General features: G+C 39.4%; 1 protein-coding gene across 4 annotated transcripts in view; it reads left to right on the forward strand.

Annotated features, from left to right (window-relative positions):
* DIP2C (disco interacting protein 2 homolog C) overlaps positions 1-15,407 on the forward strand; it is a 325,425-nt gene that overhangs the window by 244,511 nt on the left and 65,507 nt on the right. For all 4 annotated transcript variants that reach the window (XM_054193647.1, XM_054193648.1, XM_054193649.1 and 1 more), the window contains 6 exons: positions 353-467; positions 4,996-5,135; positions 6,739-6,875; positions 9,079-9,287; positions 10,117-10,231; positions 14,718-14,919. In XM_054193647.1, coding sequence (XP_054049622.1) covers positions 353-467; positions 4,996-5,135; positions 6,739-6,875; positions 9,079-9,287; positions 10,117-10,231; positions 14,718-14,919 — 918 coding nt within the window. The remainder of the gene's footprint in view (positions 1-352; positions 468-4,995; positions 5,136-6,738; positions 6,876-9,078; positions 9,288-10,116; positions 10,232-14,717; positions 14,920-15,407) is intronic.

A 15,407-nucleotide genomic window follows, 5' to 3' on the forward strand; every position in this document is an offset into this window, starting at 1 on the left:
GTTTGTAGTAGTTTGCTTTGAGTTTCTAAATTAAATCTTTAATTTGCCTCATCCTAAAATGAAAATTGTAATTAAATGCATACTATAAATATAAAAGTAATGGCTTTTCTGTGTAAGCACAGTGAAAAGATGTTATGCTCAAAAATTAATCATTGTTCACTGGGTGTTTACCCAACTGTATATACATATATATAGTTGTAGTAGCTATGTCTTCTTTCCCAGTGAACATGGGTCTTTTTAAATTTTTTTCTCCTGAAAAACCTGTATATTCAATGGTAAGTTTACAGTTTGAATGGCATCACTTCAGAAATCAGATTATTTTTCTCCTCTGATTTTTTTTTTCTTACTCCAGGGTCTATTTCTTCCTGTGATGCATTTCTCAATGTCTTCCAAAGCAAAGGTCTAAGACAGGAGGTCATTTGTCCCTGCGCTAGTTCACCGGAAGCTCTCACTGTGGCTATTCGAAGGTACTGTGTGACACCACTGGAAATAGACCCACTGTAGAATATATGTGGTAATTTGAAAAGAAATGACAAATTTATTCAAGTATGAATCTGCATACTTAGCTTCTGAATTATGTTTTTAGTTTTCATTTTGTTTATGTCCAAAGAAGGCATACAAAAAGAATTTGTAACGTAATAATTTAACTTGAGTGCTTTATAGTATAGTTCTCATTTCTGTAATTTTATCTTATTTTAAATGAAATAGACTGAAATGCAAAAGCTAATTCTGTAAAAGGAAGTGGAAAAATGCCACCGTAAGCATAAAATTAATTAAAAAATGGGAATTTAAGTGGAGTTGCTATTGAGGAAAATCATGCTTTAAAGTAGTCTGTTTAAAGAGGATTATGATATTCTGCAGGTTGGTTTTGGCTGACTGGCTCTTTTTAACCAGTCATAGACTCTCAGTAATCATCTGGAAACGCCCCTTGAGTCTGAGGCATCTGTGCCTAGAAATAAAATGGATAAATTCTAATAAAACTGTTAAGCCCTGTGTACATGAACGTCAGTATGCAGCAGTCACCTGTTAGGAGTGTTGTAGCACACAGTAAATGGCATAATTGTTGTCTGTTTTGGCAGAGTTTTTCAAAAGCTGTACCTTGAACAGTAGACACTTTGTTTTTAAGTTCAGATTTCTGCAGCCATTTATATTGTTTCACATGTTAAGACACGCAATATAAAACTATAAAGCACTGTAATAGCATTAAGTAAAATACTTCCTGCCACAACGTTTAAAATACACTGTCCAAGTGAAATTTAACTAGATTTTCGATTGGCTTTCCCATGAAACATCACAGGAAGAAAGACACGAGGCCAAGAGTGTGGTTGACTTTCAGCCACCTCATTATTAACTTAAAACATCTGAAAGCTATCCATTAGGGACTTATCCTGTCCAGGTTATTCGTCTTTCTGTGAACTACGGGGTCTCAGAGAGCCCTTTATTCAGCTCCACCAGCCTGTTCTTAGCTTTATACCAAGGATTACGTTGTTTTTCCCTTGCGTTGGGTTTCCCTACCATAGGCTGCGCAGACCTTCACTCCCTTGGAATGAGCTCTTGCTTGTAAGTGCAGAGAGGAGGTGGAGGGCTGCAGACATCTCTTGTGCTGAGCACTGATTAACGAGAGAGAGTTTTCATTTCCTGTGCTAGCCCTGGAAAATCTGCCCCAGATCGCAGGCTATGAAGTGGGAGAACTCGCTGCATCTCAGCATACGATGGCTGGCGTGCCCTTTCTAGACTTAAACTCGATGCTTATAGCCATCTGAAGCACTAGAGATTAATTTTCGAATTAACTAGCATCGAGAGCTTACATAAAAATATTTATTAGCACATAAAATAGTGGATAATTCAAAAAAAAAAAAGAAGCATTTTTATCTTCAATGCCTCGCTGTGTAATTACAGAGCAGTTCTTGCTACAGTGAATGTTGCTGAACACGTATCTCCTTTTTTTGAAGTCTGTTTAATGGTAGGATAATACCAGCTGAACATGGGAGCTTTAGTATTTTTCATTTTATTCAGGCCGTCTCCACTGACAGTAAAGTCATTATCATAGAAGTTCCAAAGAGTTACAGCTGAAGTACGCATTCAAATGACTCCCTGCAGAGCACAGATTCAGAGAGATCCTGGTTAACGCTCCCAACTCTTTCAAAATCTATGGTGTATTTTTACTGATTTTCCTACAAGGAAGAGTAACAAAACCAGTTCTCAGTTGAAATACCCTTATAGTTTAGAAAAAAGACAGTCAGTAATAGACTAATAGGTGCTTTAGCCTTAGAGCTCAATCAGAAAGCCTAATATTTAAAGGAATATGTCATGCAAATAATTCTTTATGGTATTCCCCTTTGGTTTATTGCATATGAGTCTGAACCCACTTGCTTAAGGGAGTGCAAAAGTTTAAGTACAGGTCTGTTCCCATTTAAATGGCTGGCGAAAAATAATGGTAAAATAGATTGTATCTGTAAATGGTAGTGGTAACTGTTCTCAAAATTCTCTACAGCTACTCAGTATGAACAAAGCAGCTTTGACGAAGATGCACATTGTCCCTATTCCATAGTTAGGGAAACTAAAGGGGTAGGTTTGTCTGGTGATTTAAGCTAAATTTACTTAGGATATGAAGTGGGTGGAATTATACCTTTGTTTAGTTGCTCCTACCTTAATCAAAGGATTTTTCTTTGTCTTGTAAGAAGTCTTACAGAATTCCAAATCCAGTATTAGAAATACTGAATGTGCAAAGAAAATAAAAAATGTGAACTTTGAAATAAATTATAAATACATTGGAATTGAGTTATTTCTATCTCATCTTCTTTCCAAGTGATATCTCTCCTTCTGCTTGGCAGAGATAACTTGTTTTAGGGATGTTCCCGTGTGGATGTCATGCACACAACAAAATAAGGTACTATATATTTCAGGGTTGTTGCTGACAAGATACTTTGTAAGAGGACGTGTGGGTGCTGTCGGGTGCTTAGCTCCCCACCTCACTTCTCCGTCCGGGTCCTCTGACTGCATTCCCCTTCGGTGTCAGATAGCCAGTTGCCTGCCAGAGGAGACTCGAGCATGGTTAACTGGTGTCTCATTCAAGGATCCACCTCAGGCTACCAGGATACCAGAAGTACTCTGAAATAGCAGCTCTGAAATGCCTGTCCTGTGGACCTCAGGTCCTCGGCACTGACTCTTTCCTTCTGCACGCCTGCTTCCGTTGCATGGCGCTTCTTGCTAACGCAGGCAAAGCTGTTACTTCAGCCCAGGCCACAGCAACTGTAGCTCTGTTGACAAGTCCTCCAACGTGATCCTACCAGGCCTCGTGCCTCCAGCGTCCTTCCCGTGCACCCCTGTCCTGTGCACAGCCAGTGTCTTTCAAAGCTGCACCCACTCTTCTTTTTAGCAGCGTTTGGGTATGATAAATAACACAAGAAGAGGCACGTGATGAAAGTCTGGATGGCTGCTACTCCTAGAAGGCTGTGAGAAGCTGTGTGTGCCTGCAGGAGAGCTTTTTTCTTGTGAGCAGTAAAATGTGTGTTTTGGGGAGCAAGGATGAGAGGAGAGGAAGTTGATCAATAATGTCGCTGAAAGTTCCTTTTACATGATGGGAATGTTATTTATCACAGCTGCTTGTTTACTAGCACCATTTGTTATGCTCTAATGCATTTTCAAGCGTGCCCACATCCTTCTTCGTTGACAACGTCACTTGAGAAATATGCCTCGTAAAACCTATTAATTGAAATTTATAGTGCCGATCCCTGCAAGGCTTACGTGAGCATGATTGGCTAAGGCCCATCTAGTATTTCAAGCACAGCAGAGGAGAAGTATCATATAAAAGGACATTATCTGTTAAAAAATAATTGTGTTATGATGGAGCGTTTAGGAAAAATGCAGAATCTTGAACTAAATATTGCCTGTTTTATCCATCTTGAAAATAGCTGGAGTCTGACTGCTCTACATGGATGCATTATCCACACTCAAATCAGCATCACATTAGCTTCCAGTTTTGCATTTTAAAATGCAGGACAGTATAAGAATCTTTCCAGACATGAAAAGCCCTGGCATATTCCCCTGACTTAATAACTTCGTACGTCAACATTGGTTTGCTCAGTCCACACTCGGCGTAGGTATAATTGTATCCGCTGCTACAACAGGCAGTTTTACGTTGAAACAAGTTGACAGGCAGCTTGTGCTGATGCTGTGGAATTGCACAGCGTGTCGGCCCTGAATCTGAGCAAACTGAGGTGTTACAAAGAGGCTGCATCCACAACATGTTGACCATGACTGATGAAGGTGTAATTTGTTTCCATTTTCATGTGGTTAATTAGAATAGGAAAAATTCGATTATATGCACTAAAATAAAGACGGTAAAGTCCTTGCGGCTTCCACAGGTACTTGGCAGTGAATCTGTTACAACCTAATTTCTTTGGTTTAGTAATTTTAAATGCGTAAGTTTTGGGAGTGAGAAGTCATATCTGTGATTTAAATACAGCATACTTGTATGCTAATTTTGACTTTGACACCAGTGTGTTAGTTGGGCTTTTAGTCTGGCAGGTGAGCTTGGTTTCCTAGTTCTAGGCTGCCTCAAAATAGGTAACATATAGAGAGTTTATCTGTTTATTTACTGATCAGTTACAAATATTTAGAGTGCAGTTTCCCTCCACATTGTCTGTGCTGCCTTTCAGTATTTTTAAAACAAGGCAAAAGGCCTTTCCTTGGGTAATCAAGCAATCTTTATAGATCCATCTGAAAATTAAATACAAGCTGTTATGGGTAAATGTTAGGTGTTACTTTCATCTCTGCAGCCCCATATATGTGGGTGGCTACTGAATGGGAGAGTTAACAGACATAATTATTCAGAAATGGCTGAAAAACGGGATTCTGTCAGGTCTAGTAGGGAAAAAAAGATGACGTTTTAAACTCCCAAATAGTGGAGTATTTGCAGTAGTAGTCCATTAAGAATGAGTAAATGCTTACGTCTGCCTGCTGGTGCGCTGATGTTCTAACCCCTGGTTGCAGGCCAACAGATGACAGCAATCAGCCACCAGGCAGAGGAGTTCTCTCCATGCATGGTCTCACTTATGGAGTGATTCGAGTGGACTCTGAAGAAAAGCTTTCCGTTCTGACTGTCCAGGATGTTGGCTTAGTGATGCCAGGAGGTAAGGAACTGTCTTTGAAACGCTGTAGTTCATCAATTTAAGTAATTAGCTGCAGAAAGCCATAGGTGGGCATAGTTTGCCACTAAGCCACAACCTTTGGGATTAGAACATGTGTACTTGAAAACATTTCAGTCCAAAAGCATTACCTTGTAAAACTTCATGGTTTGGAAATCCTGAGATTTCTCCTCTCTGTTTACTTCAGTGGATGTCTTTACTCGCCTTAGTGGTGTGCTTTAAACAACCTGTCCCCACATCAGGACATCCGTCCTTAACTGTGGGATACTGGTACAGAAAATAAGAAAGTTGGATTCCAATGTCTGGAAGCTATAAATGTCCATAAGCCTGACCCAGATGAGACTTGGTAGTGAAAGTTTTCATAACCTATGCTAAGGATCAACAAAATTACTATCTGAAGGCTTGTGGAGTGTTTTTCCAAAGATCTTGCGCTATCACCCAGTTATTAGAAAGAGGAGGTGTGGCTGAGCAGTTCTGCTGATAAATTCAAACTGAAACCAGTGCTTCTAAACATGAAGATAACATTTTTCATAAGAGAGCTAGATTTTAAAGGAGATGATGTAGAGACTAGAAATGGATAATACTATAGTTTTTCATAAGAGAATGTCTGTTGTGCACCAAAGGAATAAAACATAATGATGCATCTTATAAAATTTCATTTGAACAACTTAAAATAAAGGAAGATAAGATTGGTTGCTGTCTAATAGTTATTATATAAGATATTATTATAGATGTGCCATCTTGCACTTCATACTACGTTGTGATTATTTTAATAAAAGTACACACTCCTGTTTATTCTTTGCATTGGTACTTAAAAGACGTGCTGATTCATTTCTGGTCTCCCTTGTTCATCATGTCCTCTTTCCAACTGCAAAATCTACACATGCTGGACTTGAGCTCCAGGGATTACAGCTAAAGCAGCATAGCTGATTCTTATTCACATGCCTGACACATAGAATAGTGCTTCTTCCTCAGACCAATGCTTTCTAATCCCTGCCGTTTAGCTCCTGCTGTCTCTACCGTCCTGTAAGACCGGTGAGAGGGAGCCTGAGCTCTGATAAAATCTTAGTAAAACAACCGTACTAGTCTGCTAGAATATCGTGATCTTTCGTATGGTGTTACTTGCTACTTTGTGAGAGGTGGATTTCCTGGTTGCCTGCACCCCTGGCAGTACAATTATTATCAAGAACTCCATTAGGATATTTCATTTTGCACTGACTGCGGCAAATCTGTTCCTCAGTATGCAAAACTGGGAACATCGTCACATTTGACAGCAGTATTACGGATCAACTGAAATTTTAGAGAGCAAGGCAAATTAGGTTTTGTTATCAGTGTAAAGACTGAGTTTACATAAAGATCTTAGCATTCTTTGTACAAATATTATTTATAATAACAACAATAATAGCAACAATAAATAACATTTGATAACATTGAACACCTTAATGTTTGAGAAACTGACTGTTAGATATTAGTCTGCATATAATTTATTTGTTTATGTCAACTCCACCATGATGTCTTTCCCACGGCATTTATGTGATTCTGTAGTTCATTTTATAATATTTTTTAAAGTCCTTTGCTCTCCCTCTAGCTATAATGTGTTCAGTGAAGCCAGATGGAATTCCTCAGCTCTGTAAAACAGATGAAATAGGAGAACTTTGTGTATGTGCTATTGCAACGGGTACATCATATTATGGACTCTCTGGCATGACCAAAAATACTTTTGAGGTAAGCTGACTAAAAAATGCTGTATAAAATCATGACTTTTTAACTTTTGCTATTTCGAGATAATATTTGACATAAAATATTGATAGTAATAATATCAGAATGGCAGTAGTAATCAATGCTTGTGGCTTGGGACCTGTAGTGTAGCCAGATAATCTGCACTGAAGCCCATTTCATTAAGTGCAGTAGTAGATCTTTATGTGGATTTAGTTTTGGCTCTGAAGAGCTTTTACTTTAATTTTGAGAAGAGATAGCAAGGGCTGAAACAATCAGAAGGAAAGCAGGAAGAAAGACAAAGTTCAAAAGGTAATAGTGTACAAGTCTATGAGGTAGCTACATGCAGAATTGGATGGTTGCAAACAGCAGGAAGGCTGCTGAGTATCTTTAAAAAGCAGCTTCCAACATTTCCACAACGCAGCCAGCATTACAGGCTTGTAGATACCTTTGAGTAGCAGATACCTTTTCCTAATTAGTCCCCACGTTTTTTTGAATTGCATTTGTTTGAATTGCCTTAGATGAAAGCCTTTTTTTCTTTGTGGAATCTGTTTTCCAGTAGTTTTCGGCTCCAGTGCAGACAGCTGTATTGATAGCTGTGTTGTACCTGCCCACTCATTATTATTAACTTCTGCTGAAGCCAGTATGAAAGGCTGAACAAATCAGAGAAATACTGAAAAGATTTGAGCTGAGATTTTTATTAAGTTCTGATCCTTTTCTCTTTTACTACTTGAGAAAAAAAGAATTAAGAAAAATGCATTTACATTTCCCTTAACAAATGCTCTGGTATTACCATTTTTAATAGACCAAACATGACTGATATCTCCTGCAAAATGCAGATCTGAATGTTGTAAACACTATACATTAAATAATTAATGGAGACTAGAGGATACAATTCTCCATCCTACGATTGAAGCCAGAATGCTGCTATGCTGTTGTGATCTGAAATTTGTTGATAGCTGATTACTGTGCTACAAGTACAATTGGCAATACTCAGTGTGAATCATAATCATGGATTTCACATATTTCAGGGTAGAAAGGTACTTACGTTCATTTTGTAGTACTTGCTTTAATTGTAAAATCATTCATAATTCATAACTGAGTCTGCTGTTTAACAGCATATTTAGACTGATTTAGACTTATTCTTAATGATAAGCAGATAAATTGCCATTGAGTGAGCAGGACCTCTCATTTTTAAAGTTAAGCATGTTCTTAGGAGCCCTCTCCGAGTGGGCCTCTTTCCTGTTTTACTGTGCAATTCATGTTGCAGGTAGTAGAGAGTCAAAGAGTTTTGTGTTCCTGAAATGAATTACGGCTGAGGATGTGTAAGCATTAAATCTGTTCAATAAGAGTCACCCATGGGCATCTGGCAGCAGAATTTGACCTTTCTTTTTAGATGAGCCTTGAAGGACACTGTATAGCCATGGTCTTCTACTTGCCATCAACTTAAATAACTTGCCTTTAGACTGTTTCAGTTTAAAGAAGCAATGGCGGGGAAGTGTGGTTGTGTCAGAATGCTGCTCAAAGTAGCTCACGTGCCAGAAGGATAATGCTGTGCTAGTTAGGATAGAAAAAGTGGTAGAAATATGCCCCGTGGAAGTCATGTATGCATCTGGTATTCAAACATTTAGAGAGGTTCTGTATAGAGCTGTTTTTTCCCTTTTAGGCGTGCTATGGAAGGTATTATCACGGGTATTGTGAGGACTTAATTGACCTTAGATAAAAATGTGGTCAGCTGCAAGAGTCATTAATGTACAGTACCTTAAAATAGCTTCACTTCTAGCCTCCTTATTTTTCTAAACTGTGCTGGAAATGAGCATGAGGTACTGCAAAGAAACTACTGTAATGTTTACGATTTAATCTCTCTGTAACCTATACATAGCACCTCAGTTTAGCTGCACTCTGCTTAGCTTTTTTTTTCCCCAGTACTATTTATCTTGATTTATATGTATTTTTTAAGGTCATAAATGATTTACAGACCCATGGCTAGGGAAAATGTTTATGGAACTTGCTGGAACTCAGGTACAGAAAATTGCACACGCTAGTCCAGGAGTTTCCTGACAGTCCCTTTATGGTCAGTGAAGAGTAAAGAGCATCACCAACGACCTATTTACTTCATTTCAGAAGAGCCATCTAAGAGAGCATGTCTGAAATATTTTGCAGCGTGATCTCTGTGTATAGAATTGAAGACCTGTATTTCTCTGTCTTACAGGTGTTTCCTATGACCAGTTCTGGAGGCCCTATCACTGAATATCCTTTTATAAGGACTGGACTACTAGGCTTTATAGGACCAGGTGGACTTGTCTTTGTTATTGGCAAAATGGATGGTTTGATGGTTGTCAGTGGAAGAAGACATAATGCTGATGACATTGTAGCAACAGCACTGGCCGTGGAACCAATGAAATTTGTCTACAGGGGAAGGTTTGATCCTTTCTTTTCTTACATTATGTAGAAGTCCTTATTTTGCTTTGATTCGATGTAAGTGACCCAGTGATCTGCACTCTGGTTTCCCTCCATTGCTGTTCATATTGCTAGAACCAGGAGACAGCAGAGGTGTCATGGTTTGGGCTAGGCTGGCCACTAAAATGAACAACAGTGTTGAGGCAGACTTTAGATACCAAGGTCTGAAACTGTGATTATTAAAATTTCCAGTTGAACAGCTGGTCAATTCTGAATGTGTTGACTCAACAAGATCCCTTCTGTCTGAGTTGAACATTTCCAATATGCCTAACACTGGAGTTCTTGAACATGACAGCGGTTCCTTCGGTGACCTTCCTAATGTGCTGAAACTGAGCAGGAGACATCTAAAACCTCTGAAGAGCCTAATGCAGTAACATGTGCTCTCACTTGATCACACAGCAGACCTCTTATGAAATGGTCTTGCAATTACTTTCTTCTAAGATGGATCCAAAGAAGGTGCTTGTGCTGGCTGTTATATAACAGCTTAACAACAACCTTGGTGTCACCCAAATTTAGTGCCTTTCCTATCCCAAGAATGTTCACTTCTCCAACCCTGCTGTGACAGTATGCCCGTATTTACTTAATTCTAGAGCAAAGCGCCCCCTATTTCTCCTCCAGAAGTTATCCAAAACTGTTCTTGTTGCTTTTTCCCCATAAATAAAATGCTAATTGATGCACCAGTTGTCTGAGTAATAAATAACAAAATCATAGTTATGGAGGATTAACTTAGAAGACAGGTTTTTTCCATCTCTCCTGGCACTAAATACTCTTCTCTCCTTCTCTTCTATAGAATAGCAGTGTTTTCAGTGAGCGTGCTGCACGATGAAAGGATAGTTATTGTTGCTGAGCAAAGGCCAGATTCCACAGAGGAAGACAGTTTTCAATGGATGAGTAGAGTTCTCCAGGTAATGTTCTTTATGTACGCTTGGAAGCTAGTTTGTCCTCCTTTATACTCTTTTTATTGATCTTTCAGGCCCCCAAGGTAACTGACATTTGTCTTTGAGTAATTCTAAGTCCACCTTCAGTTGCACTTGCACCTAATAAGCACAAAATTACATTCTTCTGAGTGACAGTTCCTATCTGGGCCGCACATATCCAGAGACTGATCCTTTTCCTAATCAAAATGCTATAAGAAAATAGGGATGAATTGAAGTAAGTAATAGCAAGGCGAGAGTAGCGTATGGCTTAAAAGGTTATAGTCATTCATTACTTCAAAAAGGTAATGAATGAATGTGTTATATACTCTTACTGTCAAAAGCTACCAAAGTCTCTTACTAAACAGTTATTGGCACTGATATGGAGTTGACCTCATCAAAAGTAGATACGAGTATCTGGGCTAGATCTCCAGATATTTTTTTTTAATCAGCGGGAGAGAATTATGTGTTTCTAGTGCACCATGTTGATAGCTAAAATAAACTGAATGAAACAAAGCCTAAAAATGCCAATTTCTCTCCACTGAAATGAAGGGAAGTGGTTGATTAGCTCAGATCTAGATATCTACAGTGAGGTTATCTGCACAGAGGACACCTATTGCAAGGAATCCCAGTCCAGCTGTCTGGTGGATTATTCAAGGCGCATACCACTGTGATGAAACCCACCTTGCTGGTGTTCGACAGTTTGACCAGAAGACATAAGCTACTGAATACTGAATAATTCTTATCTTCTTCTTACATATAGCAGTTCAAGTTAAGGCCATATCATTACCATACTCAAAGTTTTTTCAACTCTAATGTCCACACACAAAGAATTAGATACTTCAGATAGCAGTCATCTCCTCCATCTCCATGGTTAAGCTAATTCTCACTCAAAAACAATAGGTTTAATAGAGATGTAGTCAAATTAAGTCTGTCTGTTGCTACCTTGTGAAAGGGTCTCAGCACTGCCTACAGCTGGTCACCTGTTACTTCCACTTCCCTTTCCTACCTTCCTTTCTGTCCTTCCTCTCTGTCCTTCCTCAAGGACTCTTCTCATGTAAACATATTGCAAACATCTTTTTTGCTATACCCAAGAGCCAAAGAAAAAAAAAGATCCCACACAATTCAGAGAAGATGTTTTTGTTCATTATTGTTTTGTACTGAATAAGAAAGGGAATCTGTCTACCATACCCTTGAACAAACTGAACAAACAAGCTTTCATCCATCTCAAGACAGGTTTATCTTCTCTCTTGATTTAAAAGATAGCTACATTTCATACAGCTAGAGGCATCTCGTATTCACAGGAGATCAAAATTATTATTGAGAAAAGCTAGAACCTCTACCTTGTCCATCACACAGAAAGCCTTTGAAGCACCTAGTAGCACCTAGGGCGACTATTGTAGGAGGAAAGGCTTTTGGATTGTTCGTGCTTCGATAGTGTTTATCATGTAGCAAGCTCCTAAGGAAAAGGTTGAAGCTCTGGACTTAACGCTTGTCCTGTTTTGTCAGCTGAGCATTTTGTGACTTCTACAGAAATCATGTCTTACACCATCATAGCCAGTATAATTCAGTACTGAACACTGGGGGAGTCCTGTGTCAAGTTACTCATGCCAAAAGTCAATCCTGTTATTCTGAATATGGTCAAGTCACAGGAGTGTCTGAGAATGGTCGGCCATACATCAAAGTACACACATGTGTGGCTGCTTTCATCACCCATGTGTGAAGTCTGCAACTCTGGCGTGCATCACTATGTGAACGAGAAGTTTCTGGTTGCACTTCAGCCGAGAGTGGAGATGGAGGACAGAAGCCATGTGGGATGCTTTGTGCCTCCTTCCCAATCAGAGTTTTAATGGCAGATGTCAGGATGTGGTAACCAGTTGTATCTGAATCATCTGCTAGTGATGAGTAATGTAATGATATCACACTTCTGTCATGAATCTCAATGATGTCCATGATAGCAAACTTTACCAAATTGCTGTTAATTTCTGATGATATTTATGAGACTCATCTGACACCCTGCGTGTGCTGCCCTGTGCCAGCCCTGCCCTACCCTGCCTGCTTCTGCTCTGCCTTGCTGTGTCTCTGCATCTCTTCCCTACAGTTGAGCTGCATCGATTTGCAGAACTTCTTTCCAGTGGGTTGCACATATTCTGGCTCTCCCTGACCCCTCCTGCTTGTCAGCAGAGGGTTGAAGGACGGTAGAGCTGCTGTACGCACGGGACTGTGTTGGACTGCATCTGTGGGTTTTAGCAGAGGCATGGTTGGGAGGGAGCGGTCAGGCTGGGTATAGAGTTTCTTGAAGCAGTGGAGGAGGGTATTTTAGTGACAGTGTGAGTGAAGATCCCAGGTCACCCAGCAGTTCAGTCCGATGGATCCTAGATACTCATTCATCTCTCAGGCTTCTGCAAACTGATCTGACCCTTCAGGCAGGGTTGTTGTTCCTGTACCTGGCCAACTGGATGTTAGTTTTACCAGTGCCAGCACTCTGGGAGGACTTGCCAGGACTAGGCAAAGCCAGGAGATCTACTGCAGGACTGGAGAGTGTCTGCCTGGAGAGTTTTGTCAACGAGGTGTTTTCTTAGCTTGAACAACATAGCAATCTGGACTCTGCAAGTCATGGTAGCGCAATGAAACAGAGGGATAAAGATTTCAGATACTCTGTTTACTTCTGGCTGGACAGAGTCATTTCAGAAATCAAGCCAACTCATCAAGAGGCATAAATGCCAGCAGTGTTAAAATTCACTGGTACTCTTCTCTCTCAGAATTTTAAGGCTCAGTTCATTAGTGCTCATCCTTGTGAAACAAAGTCATTCCCTCCTTCAGAAATGTGTAAAACTCGAAAGCGTGAGAGGTGACAATTTGGAGTGACCCATGACATTTTATCAGACTCTGTGCTGGAGAGGTAGCTATGGAAGGAGACAGTTCAGAAGTCACTGGAGAATCATTATATGTAACACCTGTCATCCCACCCCGGCTGGGTATTGCTTTCCATTCACCAACTCTAGGAGGCACACTGTTTTACGTTTGAGTAAGAGTGGTTACTTGCCCTGTAATGGTTTTCCTTCAAGCTGATGTCAGGTGAGGATCCTGTGATTTATCACTGCTTTTCAGAACCTACAAATAACATTATGATTAGGAGGTTATGGTGGTTTCTGCCAGAAACATGAGACATTGTGTGTTGGCTGTCTTATATATCTCACTATTGCCGGCCTTTCAGGTAAGGTGTCTGTAGGCCAGCAGCGAGGTCTTCCAGTCCTACCATGAGGTCTACCACTACTAAATATGCAATGTTTGTAAAATGAGTAACTGCTTTAGTATTCTTTCTTACAAAATTTTGCAATCATATCAATAAAAAATTAAGCAAACAGAAGCCAAAAGCAAAGCATTACTTGGAGTGTCTGTAGAAGTAATCGGTAATTTATTGGTCTGCATTTAAGTACATAACTATAAATGATTACTTGATTCTCAGAATATAGATAGTATCTTCAAGGCAACAGACGTATGGGTACACTTTTCTCACAGTTAAAAATTAAAATGCAAGTTAATTAAATTATATTTTTGAACATTTAACTACTCATTGGGGATGCTGTCTGTAATTTGTTTCTCAGTCTACTTGGATGTCTGAAGTTGTTTTTCTAACTTGCTGCAATTTTTATTACCAATGTAAGGAAAATAACTAGTTAAAATGTGTATGGAATTAAAATCTTAAGTGCATGGATATTCATATTTACCTAAATAAATTACATACATACTGTACGTTATAGATTTCTTGAAAGTAATGCAGTTTACTCCACTTGATGGACAATGAACATGGTTACTACAGGATTCAAAGATGCTTATTTTTCAGGTTTTCATTCAACAGATTTTTTTTCAAGTGGATAATGTCGTGGTTTGCCCTTATATTGTTGTCATTTCCCATTCCTGCCTATTTTACACAGTAATCGGGGATGAAACAGTTATCATCTTAGAAAAAAATTAAAAATTCGTAAGCTACATACATCAGTAGGTATATGGTGATGTACGTGCAATCTTTGAAATTTTTCATTGCTCTGCAAGATGAACTGGATCTTAAGTTGATAGGAATCCTTTGAACTTTAATTCTGAGAAGTGTACAGGTTAAAATCAGTTTCACATGGGTTGCCAGCCCATCTTAGTAATAAATCTCCAGGATACGTGCTACCAATGGGTGCCTAAGAGGGATGCCTAGGTGGCATTTCTTAATAGATTTCTGTGTGTTTATCGCCAGGTTTTTGTTTGTTGTTTTTATCTTCTGGAATGAGTGTAATAACGTCAGTGTTACATTTCCGTCCACCTGTTCCCACTGAAAAGAACCTCCTTATCACTGACGTTGCTGAAGTGCCTTTCCATTGCCAGTTAATTATTAGGGTTGTTTTATGCAGTAATTCAGAACAACACGTGCTTATTAGAATGATGAAAAATTAGCCTTTCATTAAAATCGACTTCCTGCTTTTTTTAGGCTATTGACAGTATTCATCAAGTGGGAGTCTACTGCCTAGCGCTCGTACCAGCAAACACGCTTCCCAAAACACCGCTGGGAGGAATACACCTGTCAGAAACCAAACAGCTCTTCTTGGAAGGATCGCTGCATCCTTGTAATGTGTTGATGTGTCCCCACACATGTGTAACAAACCTGCCCAAACCAAGGCAAAAACAACCAGGTGAGTGAAGGCAAAGGGACTGTGACGTGATGCTGCGTGGTCATGGTACTGTGTGGAGCAAAATCGAGTAACTGTTAATGCAGGTGAGAATCAGCTCGATCAGCTGTTCCTATTGAATTTTCTAGGTGTGTTAGGGACATCATTGGTTTTGGCAGAGGCTAGATGCACCTTCACAAAAGGCGCAAGGGAAAATGCTCCAAAAACCTAAGTTCATTAAAGATGAAGACTTTTTTATCACTCTACAAGGCATTGCTGAGACCACACCTGGAGTTCTTTGTAAATTCCTGATCAGTTATGTTTAAGGAGGATGGACTGAGACTGAAACAGAGAAAGATAAAATCTTGGCTTATTTGAAGGCTGAGTTAGTAAAGTAGAAATAGAGAGGAAGAGGGTTATTGACACTAAGTAACAGTGTTGGAAGAACAGCAAATACTTAAAAACTGGTCATGAATAAATTAAACCCAAGAATGAGGATAAAGGTTTTTACC

The sequence above is a fragment of the Rissa tridactyla genome, chromosome 2 (assembly GCF_028500815.1).
Source record: "Rissa tridactyla isolate bRisTri1 chromosome 2, bRisTri1.patW.cur.20221130, whole genome shotgun sequence".
NCBI lineage: Eukaryota > Metazoa > Chordata > Aves > Charadriiformes > Laridae > Rissa > Rissa tridactyla.